Source organism: Adiantum capillus-veneris, chromosome 30 (assembly GCF_014529385.1).
Source record: "Adiantum capillus-veneris isolate H3 chromosome 30, ASM1452938v2, whole genome shotgun sequence".
Taxonomy (NCBI): Eukaryota; Viridiplantae; Streptophyta; class Polypodiopsida; order Polypodiales; family Pteridaceae; genus Adiantum; species Adiantum capillus-veneris.
In genome coordinates this window covers 49,368,629-49,386,894 of record NC_140960.1, presented here as the reverse complement: position 1 = coordinate 49,386,894, position 18,266 = coordinate 49,368,629, and the positions used below count along the sequence as shown (strand labels likewise).

At 42.9% G+C, this 18,266-nt stretch overlaps 1 protein-coding gene across 2 annotated transcripts; it reads right to left on the bottom strand.

The window, feature by feature from the left end:
* Positions 1 to 476: 476 nt before the first annotated feature.
* Positions 477 to 4,240, bottom strand: LOC147417918 (transcription factor bHLH35-like). 2 transcript variants are annotated; one of them, XM_086507299.1, is made up of 5 exons: positions 4,004 to 4,240; positions 2,766 to 3,244; positions 2,395 to 2,601; positions 945 to 1,115; positions 477 to 827 (listed from the first exon to the last, which is right to left on the bottom strand). In XM_086507299.1, the coding sequence occupies exons 2-5, from the start codon at positions 3,072 to 3,074 to the stop codon at positions 741 to 743; spliced, it is 774 nt and encodes a 257-aa protein (XP_086363425.1). In that variant the 5' UTR covers positions 3,075 to 3,244; positions 4,004 to 4,240; the 3' UTR covers positions 477 to 740. The 2 variants fall into 2 exon arrangements, with proteins under 2 accessions (XP_086363425.1, XP_086363426.1); XM_086507300.1 differs by lacking the exon at positions 4,004 to 4,240 and having other exon boundaries at positions 2,766 to 3,997.
* Between the last annotated feature and the right edge of the window lie 14,026 nt (positions 4,241 to 18,266).

Below are 18,266 nucleotides of genomic sequence, written 5' to 3'. Positions count from 1 at the left end.
CGACCTTTATGAGAACAAAACCCCGGTGGAAGGAACAGCTTGAAATTTCTTCCACCTGGAAGTAGCTCCACCTCGGCTTTCTTTCACCAAGTTGATGTGAACCAGACCCAAAACACTTTGAGCCATAAACTTCAATTAAAGTGTCCTAATGGTGACTCTAGTGCCCAGCTTAGAAGGAAAACCACCGTCTTCCAAAAAAAGCAAGGATGCAAAGAAAGTAATTCATGAGGCCATTTCCTGGTCATCACAAAGTACCTTTTTAAACATGACTAAAATGTCAACAATTTTAGCCAGTCGCAAGGTTATCTACACATTATTATGTATAACCCTCGGCTCCTTTTCTGTTCAATGTTAAGGTTAAGATTGTCCCTGACACATTCAGGAGCTTGGATTACCAATCCAAGCTCCTTCCTTCTATACTAAACACCGTAATTGGTTTGTTACACAAAAAAAAGATGTTAATAACCAAAACACACTGACAAAAAATCCATGATTATAATGGTCGGTCTCTCTTACAAAGCTAAATCTATATACCCTTTCAAAACAAAATGTTCAAGAACTTTCTCAACCAAGAGAGATTTTTTCCAACACGAGGAGAGCGAGTTCGTTGGCTCCTTCACACCTCGGCAAAATAAGGATATTACAAAAGGCGGCCGGACATTAAGTTCGATAGTTAAGGCTAGATGAGATGATGGAAAGTTGACCATATCCAGAAGTCTTGAATATGGGCCACAACATTTTCAGCAAAAAAAGAACCCAAATTTCCGCACCATTGCCAATGCCATATTCCGAAGCTCTTCAGTATGCATGGCAGGCCCATTCTTCACCTGCAATGAGCCACACCATAAGCATCAAAGAGTACCAAAGAGACGAATACACTACACATCAAGCACAGAGCGTGCAAAAGAATAAGCTTTAGTCCACGACGCATTACGCTCACTCACCTCTACCACAGCCGTGTTCAGAATGTGGTCATCCACGGAGGAGAGGTTCGCATTTAGAATCTCCAGCTGTAGAGCTTCCAAGGCACGCGTCAGCTGGACTAACACCCCTGGACTCCTCTTGCAATGAATGCGGAGATGATATATATGCTCCTCCATTTGAGACACCTCCAACTACACACAAACAAAAGGAAGAGCCATGAGAATGAGACTGCTTTGAAGCTTTAGCACCGTTTCTACATCTTAAAATATGGGACTGATCACAATATTCCACGTACGACACACATGGAACGCAGACTATTTTACTTTCTATAACATGCCTCTTTACACCACCCTCAAAACTATGTATGTCAAAGCATATCCCTACTTCGCATACATAGTAGACATGGAGTTTAAAAGCAGGAACGACGGGTTTCAGAGGATTCGGGAGGTTTCATTCAGTTCATGTACGGAACACCATCCAAGAGGTTTCGTAAAAACATTCAAGATAAAAGGGTTGACAAATATACAAGGACACTAAATGGTCATGCACATTGCATAACATGTCGACGTAAGTACTAAGGGTGGGTTCAGAAGGCGCGGTGGAAGACTGCTCGGTCTGTCACTTCTGCCGGCTCTGCATATTCACATGAAACAGCATCCTCTCACAATGCAGGGCTTAGAATCACCTGGTCTTAACACCTTTTGAGAGACCCAACTAATCAGTTCCTTGGCTGGACCCAGCTCTGTCAGCTACCGCTCATGGCTCATTTCAGGCCGGGCGCCAAGGGGGGGTTGGGGGGGCTCTCCAGAAGAAGAGCAACTTTGTCACGCCAGTGAGCAGTTGGCAATTAGCGAAAGGAATGCTACCGACGCTCCATCTGAACCAGGTCTAAGAGATGAATTAGGGGCTTCCTAATTCATGGCATACTTGAAACTTGAAACTTCACAAACATTGTGCAAAATGGTGGTATCTGTTGCCATCAAGGGGTGGCTTATGCTTGCAAATCAGGATGGGTATGACTACTAAGCTGTCCAGATGACAATAAAACATAATTAGCGGGAAGGGAAAATTGGAACGTGGACTAGGGAAAGGAAACGGGGATGAATTGTCATTCCCTGTTATGGATGCTCGCATCAAAAACTTGGAACAGGAAGTTGGAATAAGAACGGGGAACAGCAAGCCTAAAAATGGCCATTCCCTGAGACTATGCAATAAAATAGTGCTCAAAAAACACCTGCATTAAGAGCGATTCCACCCCAAAAATCCTGAAACACCTATAAAAATTTAAAATTTCAGAGCAAGAATAACTACATAACTTAGCAAAATCTAGTGTAGAAACCTTCAAATATAGTTTCACAATTTTCCATTTGCAGGTGTTCCAAGTTTCGAGCATTCATGTTTTCAAGGGTCTCTTGTTCAAGAGAAGATGATCATTGGCTAAAACACACCATCAGAAAATATAGTGCATACCTCCAATAATTGATGCTCTTGCTTGGTTCTGTTCTGGTGGCGAACCATGGACTTGTTGCGTCTAGGGTCCTCAGCACCAGCGCCCCCAGTTGCCACACCCTCCTTTTGAGACTCAAGGTCCACTATGTCTGCTTGAATCTCAGTCACTCTCTTCTGTAGATCTTGAACATGTGTAATTGCATCGCTTACAATAGAGGCTTTATCCATCTGTTCATTTTCCCAATTTCAGACAGCAACCCTCAAAACCAACCAGCCTACTCAAGTGACAGACAAGAACTTTTGCATGCATGCGCTGTGCAGAGAATGGAAATAAAAAAATAAAAAATCAGGGCAGCCACCCCTTCAAATTAAAAACTAGCAGGTTGAGTTACCTTGCTTATGTTGGGCACAAGAGCTCGAAGAGAATAAAGCTTATCATTCAACTTCTTCCTGCGCTTGCGTTCTGACATGAGGTTCTTTGAAGTGGGAGCCTTGCGCTTCCCTCCTATCTCATCTCCGTCATCCATAATATCACTGTTGTCCGAAGAATCAAACTGCTTGAACACATCATTTTCAAACCCACCCCGCATGCTGAAATTACCCTTGCTGCTGGTAGTCAAGTTCAGATTAGAGCTTAACCTAGCACCAACACTAGTTCTGACAGTGCTAGGGTTACGTTTCAGCCGCTGCGAAACCTCCATATCTTCAAAAGTTTAAGCATCAGTGTTGTCTTAAGCACAAAGTCCCATTATGCAACAGTGGAGGTAGTATCACATAGACCTGAGCATACAAGAGACCTTGTGCATATTATGCACTCATTCCTACAACACGCCCTCAGGTCTCTTTTGAAGTAGCTACATCCATCAAGCTCCTGCAAAAGTCTCAAAGTAAGCAAGCTAAAATGAGCCGATTTTTTCTTTTCTTTTATTTGTCCGACACACCAGAGGCCCACAGGGGGAGGTGCTTATCCCTTCCAAATATTAGCCATGTTACATGGTCGATTAAGGGCCGGTGTACCATCGGGCAAGAGCCACGTGTAGGTATCACCATGGCCACCTAATTGATGCACCACGTGCTGGGAACGACAGAGAGAACTTGTAGCAGCCAGCTTGGAACCTCCTTCTCGGGTGACCTATCCGAGGAGGAGATGCACTCAAGTGTCCAAGGGCAAGAGCCCTAGCAACATGAACACCCAATGAGCCGATTTTGCACGGTCATCTGGTTGATCTTCAGCAAAAGACAAACACAAAGATGCACACAGAGAAAGGAACACAACAAGGTCTCTCCCCCCAAAATGAAGTATATATGCTTAATACTTCCCTCCAGTACGCACTCCAATATGCACGCATTCTCCGCCCACGCATGCAGCACCATGAGCTTCAGAAGCTCAGCAAAGCAAGAGCAACATTGCTCTCGCTGGCAGAACCCATGCTTCCTCTCAGACAAAATTGTATGGAAACACCAGAACCAGAGCCAGGACTCTGAGCTTCCCATAGAAGGGATCTTTCTCTGCATTTCTTTCGTTAGTGTGCTTGATGCAAACCAGGCGCCTGTGAAACCCATGGAGGCAAGCACGCAGGGACTCTCGGTCGTCATGAGAAAGCTTCGATCAAGGAAGAATAAAACTCACCCAGCTCGGAAGAGAGATCAGCCATAGCTTCCAAATGGCGTTTTCAGTTGGGCGAGAGAATCTGTTTCCTGATTTATCATGCATGTGCGTGCGCTACGGTACGTATACGTATAGTGTGTGTGTGCGCGCGCGCGCGTGTGTGTGTGTGTGAGAGAGAGAGAGAGAGAGAGAGAGAGAGAAGAGAAGAGAGAGTACTGACTGTGTGAGAGAGAGAGAGAGAGTGAATGAAAGACCTCACTGGGAAAGTTAAACGGCGAGCCTGAGCGCCCATCTGGCCATCTTCAAATTCGGACACCCCGATTCTAATTTTGTCCTATAGGACGCAAGAGATAGGATCATGATTCATAACCTCTTCTAGTTCTTTTGTGCTCAAACTTTAATAATTCAAATGTTGGAGCCCCATTCCATTATTGTTTGCCCTGACAAACTTGGAGCCAGTTCACATGGGAGTCCGGAAGTTGTGAATTTTTTTAATTCCCATGTGGAATTTCGTAAAAAAAATTGCGCACAGGTTGCATCCCGGTTCTAGGCCTTGGGGGTGGAGCACCCTTGCAACCACGCTCAACCCCAATAATGGAGGAAAAGGAAGGCGCTCGTTCACACTGACCCACACTCAACTGGCACAACTTGCCTCATTCACGGCAAAATCCTCCCTCCCTCACCACCTCCTCTCTTTTGAAGCCTTGCGCAGGAAAATTAATAGCAACTTCTTCGCAAGTTTGTTTTCGGAATCCTCCTCTTAAATTGCCGTTACACAGAAGTCACAAATGTTGTTGTGGTCTTGCCATGCTATTGAGTTTGAGCCTCTTCACTCGGGAGTTTCTTAATTGTGGCATTCATCAAATGTAACAGAGCATAAGGTTTTCATGTTGGGTGCATTGTTTGAGTGGCAAGGACTTTGTGTTCGCCTTTTGCTAGTGTCATGTTAATAGTGTTAGCTTAATCGCAGGAATGCCTTTCTGGAAAGCTAATAAAAATGTGCCGACAATCGCAATTGACACATTCTCATGTGTTGCCCGTCGTGCACCACGACTACAAGTCAAAGCATATTTAGTGAATGAAACAAAGCACAAGGTAACAATGTTGGACGCATTGTGCTAGTGGGATGGGCATCGCATTTGATTTTGCTACTATCATGTTTGAAGTTTTAGCCTTATTGGGCACCTCACAAAAAAAGTGTTGCTACTGCAAAGGACATGTTCTCAATGGCATGCATGCGTCACCCGTTGTCATAATAATCAATATCTAATTCTCCTAAATGATTTTCTCATATTAAACTGATCATTTAATGTGGGGAAGTGCCAGGGGAGAAAAAGCTAGAATATTGGTTAAGCTAGCAGACCGGCCACATTAGGGATCCAAAGGAGGGAAAATAGGGATCCAAAGGGGGGGCCATCTGCAAAAGAGCCATGTGCAACAATGGGCTAAAAAGACCCTAAGGTTCAGCCCATTAAGACTTCCAAAATGCTAAGGTTCCAAAATTCAAAGGTTGTGTCCAAAGGTCAACCCTAGGGGAAATTGGATGCTTTGTGTGTGACCAAAAAGTCTTTTCAAATCCCTACATAGGAGGGGGCGAGCCTTGGGAGTAGGGGATGAGAGAGAAAGTCACACACACACACACACAGGCTCCCTTTACACAAAGGGAATTAGGGACACATGTCAGCTCCCTAGCCCAGATGCCCACAAGGTGTGCCCAATTGCTATTGGATGGCCTTGGAGGTGGACCAATGAGAATTAGGCTAGAGTAAATCTAGTTTAACTAATTTAAAAACACTTAATAAAAGAACCAATGAAAATTAAGTCTCCTAGATGACTATTGGACAATCTCCCAAGGGGTCCAATGAGCATTCAGCAGCCCAATGGCTTGCCTGATTCCTATTGGCCAAGAGGCAAAGGGGTCCAATGAGAGTTTAATTGAATTATTAATTAACCTAAAGCTCTCACAAAAGGGGAAAGGGGGACACATGCCAGAAGGCTATCACTTATGCTGCTTAATAGTCATTGGCTTGACTTGGGGAGGGCCAATGAGGGTTGAGCAAGAGCAAATAGCAAGAGGGCTCGCCCAAGAGAGAGAGAGGGGGCTGATTTTTGCAAGGCATTATCACACACACACTCACACAATCTCATGTGTGAAGAAAGAGAAGACTATCTCTTCCCAAGCTTTAATGGAGAGCTCATCACCTACTCCAAGCTTGTGAGATAGAAGCCTACATCGACACACTCTTGGCATGTGGATGCAAATCCAACCAAGAGCCAAGCTTCAATGCATGCTCATCTCCTCTACCATGCTAATTACTAAGCTAAGCTATGCTAATATGAGTGATTATGTGAGGAGATGTACATCTTTCTTGTAAGATACTCCTTCTTCCTCTCAATCTACTCTCATACCCTGCTAGCTCTCACCATCTTCGAAGGTGTGTGAGGTCTTGTGTCTGAACGGGGATAATTAATGTTGTGTTTGCTAAGTGTTTTGCTTAGTGCATGAAGCTTTCATCTTCATTGCACTAGCTAATCTTGAAGGAACACAAAGAATTGTATTGTACAATGTCTCTCTTGATGGGAGAAACAAAGAATTGTATTGTACAATGTCTCTCTTGATGGGAGAAACCATAATACAAAGCCTTTTGGAGGGGGGACCGCTCCATGCAAATCCGGTTCTCAACTATTGTCAATTGCTTAATTTCTCTCTCTTTTGAAAGTATTGTTGATGCTATCTAACTAGGTGTTATGCTTTTTGTTGCTCTCTCCACCCAAGCACTCTTGTAATTCTCATTAGGAATCTATTCTAATGAAATGCCCACTATGTTCATGCTAATTTCCGCTACACACAAGTTATTAGGCCATTAAATGTTACATTGGTATCAGAGCACAAGGTTTCTCTTTTCTTGCTCAAGAAGGGAGATCCTCAAGCTAGCTATAAATGGTTGGTATTATTAATTGCCTGTGAGTAAGTAGAATAGGGATTTTTCAGCCTTGCAGTGCGCCTGCCTTTGTGCAGTTAACGGGGCATCACTGTCGAGAGCTATGGTCTTAATATAGGAGTCCTACGGGGCTTGCCTACGGCTTAACCACTAGTGAGCTATTAGAAGCTTGACAGGAGCCGTTGTTGTTTTGGTTTTGAACGACCCTCTCTTCTATTCCTTGCAATTAGTGGTATTCGAGCCGCGGGTACAGTAGCTTGAGTGCTTTTTCTAAAGGGGTAAAGAGGAGTAGCAACTAGGGCTTGAAGTGCCAAAGTACACCTAAAAGTTGTTAGAATGGATGACAATAGTAAAGAGAGTGAAATTAATGTTGATAACTTTGATTTTGCTCATGAGCAAGCTACTAATGATGCTTCAATGCTTGTTAACTATCTTGTTTCTAGGCTTTAACAAGCCATGGGCAATCCATCTCTCCAAAGTGAAGTGCAACGGCAAATCCGTACTCACGGGATTCTCCAAGCTCATCAACATAACGAGAGAACACCTAAGAAGCCTCCTTGTGAGACTACCAAAAGAGGTCTCTCTCCGATTCGGGAAGAAGAAGAGAATCCGTACGAAGGGCTCAAGAATTTACTTCTTGATGATGCATCTCCTTCCCAAAGGAGAACTCAAGAGCCTCCACCGAAGGAACGAGAAAGAAGTGAGTCTCCCGCCACCTCGGCGGAGATGGCTCCACGAAGACGGTAGGCTAAACGCTCTCCATCACCGCCAAAGCGGAGAATACCATCACACTCTTCTCCACGCCATAATTCAAAGAGGGATGATAAAAAAGCAAGAGAAGAAAAAGGCGAGAAAAAGGACACCCTCTTCTCCATCTTCTTCATCCTCTTCCTCTTATGAAAGTGACGGTGAAGACAACGAAGATCAAGACAAGAAAAAGGCGAGAAAGAGGTCACCCTCTTCTTCACCTTCTTCAAATTCTTCACCTTCTGAAGAAAGTGATGGTGCAACCTTTGAACCATCAAAAAGAAGAGGCCATAGGAAATCCTATGCCGCATGGAAGAGGTCGTCCAAGTTGAAGAAATTCAAAGAGGGAGGGAAGAGCATCTCTTTCCTTACCTATGATGGTACCTTTGGTGCTACGGACAAAGTCTTGGCCTTTATCCAACAGTTCGATGCGGCGTTTGGAGATGAGGGCTTCACGGATTCCTCTAAGCTACGCCATGTAGCTATGCACTTTCAAAAGTCCGCCAGGCAATGGTGGTCTAGCCTACGAGCCAACGGTGAAGCTCCACGAACATGGAAAGCTTTAAGAGCTTCCATTATGAAGCAATTTTTGGCCACCGATGCCAAAGACAAAGTACTCACCGAATGGCGAAGCCTAAAGCTCTCTCCCTATGAATCCATCCACAAATATGTAGACAAGTTTTCGGACCTACAACTCAAAGCCACTGTCTTCAAAAAGTTGGATTTTGGAGAGCAAAAGCAACAATTTTGTGCGGGCTTAACTGAAGAAATGGCAGAGTATGTCAACTCCCAAAGGCCACGTACCATATCGGCGGTAATACACCATACTATGGTGGCCTCTCGAATCAATTTCCAAATGGGGGCTAAAAGAAATAATAAGCCCACGGAAAACAAGGGTTCCAACGAGTCTAAGGGGAAGGACAATGTCCAAAAGTCTCCTAAGGGCAACTCCAACAAAGCTAAAGAGAAGGGAGTTTACAAAGGTAAAAACAAACTCTCTCCTGAAGAGCTTGAGCGTTATCGCAAGGATAACCGGTGTTTCAAGTGCGACGAACAAGGGCATACGTATCGCGCTTGTCCCCAAAAGAACAACCGCCAAGATCCTCCTAGAGCTTCCTTGGTTGAAATCCAAGAGGAGGAGACTCACCCAACTCACCACAAAGGATCTCCTCTATGCCATGCTTGGGGAAAGGTAAGAGAACATGATGCTTTTATTCTCTTTGACCCTGGTTCTACTCACAATTTTATATCTATAGAGTTGGCCACCAAGCTAGGCATACAAGCTTACGAGATGGGAGATGTCCTACCCGCAGACAGTGCCTTCAAGGGGCAAGAAGCTTCAGTCACTCCCTTAATCAGGAAATTGAGGCTTCATGTCCAAGGCTATGTGGACAAAGAGGACTTCTTTATCTCTCCTCTCAAACATGAGGATGTAATCCTAGGGGCACCATGGTTTGATCGCCTGGCTGCCAATGTTAAATTTCCTGAAAGGAGAATCTCCTTTAAGTTCAGGGAAAAAGACATGTATGTAGATGCTAAGGAAATGGGTAACACTATCCCCATTGTACATACACCAGCTTTCAACAAGTCAATAAAGAGCTCTATTTCCATGTACATGATTTTTGTTAAAGATTCTCAAAATGAACCTAATGCTTTAGCAAAATAAAATAAAAGCAACCAAAAGGAATTAGAGTTATCCAATTTTCTCAAGGGGTTTCAAGATGTTTTTATTGACGACATCCCTTGTGAGCTACCTCCTAAACGAGGTAATGATGACCATGCAATTGAACTTCTTCCAGGAAGTTCACCGCCTAACAAACCTCCTTATAGAGTTTCTCAAGCTCAACAAGAGGAGATTATGCGGCAAGTGCATGAGTTAGTTGAGAAGGGCATGGTTAGGCCTAGCTCATCTCCATTTTGCTCACATGTGCTATTAGTGCAAAAGAAAGACGGCACATATCGTATGTGTGTCGACTATAGAGCACTAAATAGGATCACTATCAAAAATAGGTTTCCCGTTCCACGGGTAGAAGACCTATTTGATAAGCTACAAGGATCGACCTACTTTAGTAGGATTGACCTAAAAAGTGGCTATCATCAAATAAGGATAGTTGATGAAGACATTGTAAAGACCGCCTTTCGCACCACATTTGGTCTTTATGAGTACATTGTCATGCCTTTTGGCTTGACCAATGCACCAGCCACATTCAACCGCTTGATGGAGAAGCTGTTTAGGCCTCATCGAACCTTCGCTGGAGTGTTCTTCGATGATATTATCATCTACTCTAATTCATTAGACGAACGCAAGCAACACCTCCAGGTAATATTTCAAGTTTTAAGAGAGAATAAACTTTATGTTAATCGAAAGAAAAGTGAATTTTTCTTGCAAGAGATTCAGTATTTAGGTCACATTATCTCTCAAGATGGCATCCAAATGGATCCATCAAAGTTAGAGGTAATAAAAGGATGGCCTAAACCAAGGAATCTTCATGAACTAAGAAGCTTTATAAGTATGTGTGCATACTATAGACGCTTCATAGAAAAGTTCTCACAAATTGCGGGACCATTACATGACCTAACAAAGAAAAGCGTTAGGTATACATGGTCTGCTAAGGAGAACAATGCTTTCGGAAAGCTTAAAGAAAAGCTTATCTCTCAACCTGTGCTTACACTACCGGATCTCTCAAAACCATTTGAGGTCCAATGTGATGCTTGTGGTGATTACCTTGGAGCTGTTTTGCTCCAAGAAGGGCACGCCATAGGCTATGAGAGTCGAAGGCTCGACCCTTTTGAGCAAGCTCTAGGCATATACGAAAAGGAACTCCTTGCAGTTCTACATGCCTTAGACTCATGGAAGCACTATTTATTGGGGACTCCTTTCATTCTGCGAACGGATCACCAAAGTCTTAAGTACTTCATGACGCAGACCAAGCTCTCTGACAAAAAAATGAGGTGGGCAAATTTCCTTTCGCAATTCCATTTTCATATTGCTCACATTGCTAGCAAGCATAATCAAGTAGTTGATGCACTCTCAAGACGGCCGAGAGTGAATGCGGTTTCCATAGCAACTCACAATGACCTATCTTTAATGATAGATGAGTGCGCTATTGATCCCGATTTTAGAGATGTGATTTCAGCCCTTGCATTAGGGAAGAAAGAAGAACCATTTACTTTACAAGATGGTTATCTTCTCTAGGGCAATAGACTATGCGTTACTAACTCACTACGTGAGAAACTAATGTATGAATCTCATGCTCCACCGTATGCGAGGCATAGAGGGATTCAGTCTACCTTAAAGGGAATTGAAACATATTTCTATTGGCCTACCATGAAAGTGAACATACAAGAGTATGTTTCTAAATGTGTGGTATGCCAAAAGACAAAATTTGATAGAGGGAAGCAACTTGGATTGCTTCAACCCTTGCCAATCCCTAATTCACCATGGGAGAGCATATCCATGGATTTTATCTTTGGATTGCCTAAGTCTATCCATGGGAATACGGGAATATGGAGGATAGTAGAAAGGTTCAGTAAACAAACTCATTTTATACCTGTCAAAAAGACTATCAAAGCCCATCAAATGGCAACCCTCTTCATTTCACAAATTTTCAAGTACCATGGCTTGCCAATGTCCATAGTGTCGGATAGAGATCCTAGAATGACCAGTAATTTCTGGAAGGGTCTCTTTGAGAATTAGGGACAAGGCTAAACTTCTCTTCGGCCTATCATCCACAAACGGATGGCCAAAGTGAAATAGCTAACCGAACCATTCTCGATCTACTAAAAGCCTATGTAACGGAAGTAGATCAAAGATCCCAATGGGAGAAGTACTTACCCTTAGTGGAGTATGCTTACAATAACACTGTACATACTTCCACGGGAAAAGCACCTTTCGAGGTAATTGAGGGAAGATCAAAAAGTCCCTTGCTAATTAAGGTACATGGGAAGATCTTCGCTACAGATGAGTATAGCTGAGACCTACAAGAATCTTTTCAAAAGATTAAGGATGCTATGTCTATCTCACAGCAAAGGCAAAAGGCTGTTGTTGACAAGCACAGAAGAGCCCAAGCCTTTAAAGAAAATGATTGGGTCTTATTAAAGTTTCCCAAGGCTGGATTAAGGCACACGACGGGCAAGAATCCTACAGGCCACCAAAAGTACTATGCTAAACTAGCAAAAAGGTACTATGGTCCCTTCCAGATTCTTAGGCCAATCAATGAGATGGCCTATCAACTCAAGTTGCCCAATCATTGGCTCATACACAATGCTTTCCATGTGAGCCTATTAAAGCCTTACAAAGGAGAGCCACCTCAAGAACCAACTATTGAAGACCCACCGGAGATCGAGGACCAAGAGGAGGTGCTGCAGCCCGAGTCCATTCTCCGACATGAAGACAAGGTATTAAGAGGCGGTAAGACTATCCGACGATATCTTATTAAGTTTAAGCATTATCCTTTTGAAGATGCTAGATGGATGCAAGGCATACAATTAAAGGATAACCTAAACCTTGTCAATGCTTACAATGCTTCCCAAGAGTAAGCAAATGTACAAAATGTTAAAAATGAACAAAGTTTTTTGTCTTATAAGACTCTCTTTTTCTTTATTGCGCACAAAAATGAAGTAGTATGCATGCTTAGATCAAGTTTGCGGAGACGACGTCTCCCAAACACGAAGTAGATCTTGTCACTCTACTATGGAAGATTGATAGGACTAATGTGCAGACATGCTTGTGGCAGCCTCAGGCTCTCAAGCGCCAAATGGACTAGTCATCCATTGTGGAATGATGTTGTAGGGTAACATAGGGATCCTCTACCCGGTAAGAAAAGGACTCATGAATATGCTTTATCTTCTCTACACCATAGTCGAGGACGACTATGATTTCAAGAGAGACGTAATGTCATAATAATCAATATCTAATTCTCCTAAATGATTTTCTCATAATAGATTGATCGTTTAATGTGGGGAAGTGCCAGGGGAGAAAAAGCTAGAATATTGGTTAAGCTAGCAGACCGGCCACATTAGGGATCCAAAGGAGGGAAAATAGGGATCCAAAGGGGGGGCCATCTGCAAAAGAGCCATGTGCAACAATGGGCTAAAAGACCCTAAGGTTCAGACCATTAGGACTTCCAAAATGCTAAGGTTCCAAAATTCAAAGGTTGTGTCCAAAGGTCAACCCTAGGGGAAATTGGATGCTTTGTGTGTGACCAAAAAGTCTTTTCAAATCCCTACATAGGAGGGGGTGAGCCTTGGGAGTAGGGGATGAGAGAGAAAGTCACACACACACACACACAGGCTCCCTTTACACAAAGGGAATTAGGGACACATGTCAGCTCCCTAGCCCAGATGCCCACAAGGTGTGCCCAATTGCTATTGGATGGCCTTGGAGGTGGACCAATGAGAATTAGGCTAGAGTAAATCTAGTTTAACTAATTTAAAAACACTTAATAAAAGAACCAATGAAAATTAAGTCTCCTAGATGACTATTGGACAGTCTCCCAAGGGGTCCAATGAGCATTCAGCAGCCCAATGGCTTGCCTGATTCCTATTGGCCAAGAGGCAAAGGGGTCCAATGAGAGTTTAATTGAATTATTAATTACTCTAAAGCTCTCACAAAAGGGGAAAGGGGGACACATGTCAGAAGGCTATCACTTATGCTGCTTAATAGTCATTGGCTTGACTTGGGGAGGGCCAATGAGGGTTGAGCAAGAGCAAATAGCAAGAGGGCTCGCCCAAGAGAGAGAGGGGGCTGATTTTTGCAAGGCATTATCACACACACACTCACACAATCTCATGTGTGAAGAAAGAGAAGACTATCTCTTCCCAAGCTTTAATGGAGAGCTCATCACCTACTCCAAGCTTGTGAGATAGAAGCTTACATCGACACACTCTTGGCATGTGGATGCAAATCCAACCAAGAGCCAAGCTTCAATGCATGCTCATCTCCTCTACCATGCTAATTACTAAGCTAAGCTATGCTAATATGAGTGATTATGTGAGGAAATGTACATCTTTCTTGTAAGATACTCCTTCTTCCTCTCAATCTACTTTCATACCCTGCTAGCTCTCACCATCTTCGAAGGTGTGTGAGGTCTTGTGTCTGAACGGGGATAATTAATGTTGTGTTTGCTAAGTGTTTTGCTTAGTGCATGAAGCTTTCATCTTCATTGCACTAGCTAATCTTGAAGGAACACAAAGAATTGTATTGTACAATGTCTCTCTTGATGGGAGAAACCATAATACAAAGCCTTTTGGAGGGGGGACCGCTCCATGCAAATCCGGTTCTCAACTATTGTCAATTGCTTAATTTCTCTCTCTTTTGAAAGTATTGTTGATGCTATCTAACTAGGTGTTATGATTTTTGTTGCTCTCTCCACCCAAGCACTCTTGTAATTCTCATTAGGAATCTATTCTAATGAAATGCCCACTATGTTCATGCTAATTTTCGCTACACACAAGTTATTAGGCCATTAAATGTTACACCCGCCATGCAGCACTAGTGAAAGCTGCCAAAGCCATACGAGGGTGTCATGATGTACATGTTTTGTTGTGGCTTCATTGTTTCTCCAATGATGATATGTGCTCAAGAATGTTATTGTCTTGTGTGCTTGTTATGAGCTCCTACAATGTTGGAATTGAACTAGAGCTCTTTTGTGTGTGTGTGTGTGTGTGTGTGTGTGTGTGTGTGTGTGAGAGAGAGAGAGAGAGAGAGAGAGAGAGAGGTGGTATGACATAAATTTTTTGGTTGATGTTACTAGCTTGTAGGACATGCACTCGCATGGCTAGTAATTAAACAATGAGTGCTCCCAATTTGATGACAATAGTTACATTCCATCGAGCAAGTTGGAGCAGTTAGTTTCTCCCCCCTTGGCCAATGGCATTGTTGTGAATACACCCATGTCGTACGACCGAATGCCAGCTACCACTCATGTCGGGATACACCCTCCAGTAACTTTTAATGGCACGTTGCCTCACCCTATCCTCACTACTTCAAATAGGCCATCCCCTCCAAGCACTCTCAACATGCAACGACCATATTGTGGAGGGTTGAATTTTGTGTTTCAGTCATCAATGTTGACATTTGTATTGCCCACGTACGCACCCTCCTCTTCCAAATCAATTGTTGTATGGCATCACCCCAACTGGGATGGCACCGCCAAGAAGCACACCTCTTATACTTCACATGCATGGACAGAGGCAAAGTGTGGCAATTACTTCACAGGTTAATGGTAGTAAACTAAATTCCTTTACGTCGTCTGATGGTTTATTGTTGTCTCCTCAAATGCATACTCCATCATGTCAACCACATAGGGGAACTGATATCGAGAGAGACACTAACACCAATGATGGTCTCAATGGCACATCTAAAGGCCTATCAGGTGAAGATATTCAAGTGAATGAACCTAGGTGGCGGAGGAAAATGATCGAAAGATCGAAATAGTATTACACAAGACAATTGGGATGCAAAAGAGAATGATGTGTTTGTTGTAGCTAAGTCGGAGATGGAAGACATCATCGAGCACGGAGGTCTAGCCATGAAGATGAGAAACAACACCGCTGGGAAGACATTGTAGAATTTTGTGTCAGGTCAAATGTGCATCACACTAGCAAGAAATGCATGATCAAATGGAACAGGGTTTTTATGGAGTGAAAAGCAATATACGATTATGAATAGGGTTTATGTCAAAGAACATAGAGTGAAGAAGCTGCCAACTAGCTTCTCTAGCCATACGTTTGCGATGATTGAAGTAAGATATGGATAGTCCAAGGAAATCAATCATGGGGATGGGTTGTTCGATACCTTCTCTAATTGCAACTGTTGTTGTTTACTCCTCCTATTGTTAGTGAATGGTTGGAGCCGATAGGCACTTCATTTATTGCTTTTTTTTTGCCTATGCAGATGCGGCCACAATGGCTGCAACAACAACAAAAGAGCAAGAGATCAAGCAGGGATTGAACATGGCCCTGTTTGAGATCGCATCCTCCATAAAAACCCTAGCAAAAAATGGGTGATAGGGTTTGAACATGCATAAAAAAGGACCTCAAGATTGTGATTGATTGGAATCCAAGCACCGGTTCTGATTGACTATCAGTACTGGTGCTTATGTTTAAGGCTTTACCCATAATTGATGAGCATCTTTTCCACTATACTCTATACTATTTGTTTTAGATTCATTAAAGTTAGTGTTGAATCAAGCTCCTTTTGCATTGTTTCTCACTATGTGTTGCTATTAATCTTATGATATTTACTAAATCTATGTTATCTCCTACAAATTAGTCTCTAATGGCACTCATGCTCTCATATTAACTCATCAATATCTCATGCTATACTAGATGCACTTATTTCTATTTCTACTTCTCTCCTCTCTCAAGTCTCACATCTAGAAGGCCGACGCTTTCTCGGTCAACCCTGAGAACCACGCACTTTGAGAACCCGACATGAATCTGACCAGGGTGAGAGGTGAAGATGGAGAAGCCAAAAAAGTTGATGAACTTTATTGAAGAGTTAACTTTCAAAGGGTTTGATGCAAATTCGATAGTTCCAGATTTTTCAAAGATGCTTGAATTGCTCCAAGGTTATCTGTTCGAAGTGGAAGCCATGAAGCCAAAAGAGTGGATTGATGATATAATGGCAGTTTTCACATTAGGTGAGGTCATTCGCCATGACTGACAACAACACAGATGTGTTCAAGATGTTTGCTATTGAGGACAGATTGGATGGAGACAATCACCCTATGTGGACTTACATGATGCAACATGTCCTTGTGTCAAAGGGCGTTTGCAACATTGTGTAGGGCATTGATGTACGTCTTGGTTCCCGGTGCATACAGGCAATGTTGAGGATGCTGAAGGTTTTGCTGCAAGGATTGTTGTTGTTAGAATTGTTTTGCCTACGGCTGAGCAAGATCAATGGGACTAAAAAACAAGCCTGGGATATTGTAATGGAAATGACCTATGAACTTTGAGAATAGAGAAATTAAGAGAATTAGAGTGAGCATTTTCATGAGACTACTTTGAGAACATAGAGGGTGAACTTAATTAGTGGTAGCAACATAACCATAATACTTAATTAACTTGGAATGAACAATACTTTTGCAAGAGAGAATTAGAGAACATGACAACAATTGAGGGCCGGATTTATGTGGAGTCGGTCCCCCCTCCAATAGGCTTTTGTATTATAGATTATCCCATCAAGAGAGACTTGGTTCAATACAATCTTTGTGTTCCTTGTGACCTAGGTGATGCAATGAAGATGGAAAGCTTCATGCATCATGAGCACCCCATGAGCATAACATAAACTTTGTAAAAGCATTGACCGTCCCCGGCCTAAGTCCCAAGACCTCAAACACCTTCAAAGATGGAGAGAGCTAGAGGGGAATGAGGGTAGGGAAGATGAAGAAGCATTCATATGACAAAGAAATAGTTTCTCACTTATCATCACTCTTCTTGCTTAGCATAGCATAATAGCATAGTAATGAAGATGAAGAAGATGGAAAGCTTAAGCATTGAAGCATGGCTCTTGGTTGGATTTGTATTCCATAGCCAAGAGTGTTGGTGTAGGCTCTCAACTTCTCAACAAGCTTGGAGAAGAATATGGAGATCTTGCACTTTTCACCTCACACAAAGAAAGAGAGAGAGAGAGAGAGTGTGTGGAGGAGAGTATACCCCCAAGCTAGCCCCCTCCTTGCTTTGGTCAACACCCTCTTCTAGCTCTTGGTGGATGCTCATTGGACCCCTTCAAGCCTAGCCAATCACATGCAAAGTGCATATCAAGCAACCATGCTAGCCTTGGGACAAGTGTCCCCCTTCCCCTTTGAGAGAAAGGACTTGAGAAATGCATACACAAATAATTAAATTAGCTAAATTATCATTGGACCCCATGAAAGGCCAGCCAATAGGCTTTAGGCACCTTATGAGGGCAACATGGAGAGAAACTTGACATGTGTCCATGTTGCTTCATTAAGCAAGGCTTGACTTGTGTGAGGGTGTGTGTGCTCTCTCTAGCTCCTACAATGAGGGCTCGCCCCCCCTTGTGTAGGGATGTGCTTTGAATTTTTGAAACACCTTAATCCCTCAAGCACCTTAGTCATGCAGCACCTTAGCACCTTCGTCATGAGGCACCTCAAGCACCTTCCTTATTCAGCAAGCACGACAAGCACATCAAGCTTGGGCCAGGTTCCCACCTCAAGCACAACCCTAGCTTGCCTAAGGTCAAAGGACTTTTTAACACTAACCTTTGGAGGTCTTTAATGAAGCTAACCCTAAGGTCTTTAAGCTCCATTAGGTAGCATTGCTCTTTGATAGACCATCTCTCATTTGGACCCTTTTACCTTGCCCCCATGTTGAGATAGATCCATAAGCACATGTCTATATCCTAACCCTTGTTCTCGTTTATTCTCCCACATTAAATGATCAGCTTAACATGAGAAAATCATTTGGGTTGGTTAGATATTAGATTTTATGACCTTACCTCTCTCTTGAAATCATAGTTGTCCTCGACTATGAGGTAGAAGAGATAAAGCATTAAGTCATTAGTCGATGTTTCTTAGCGGGTAGAGGATTCCTTTTTACCCTATGACATCATTTCAAGATGGATG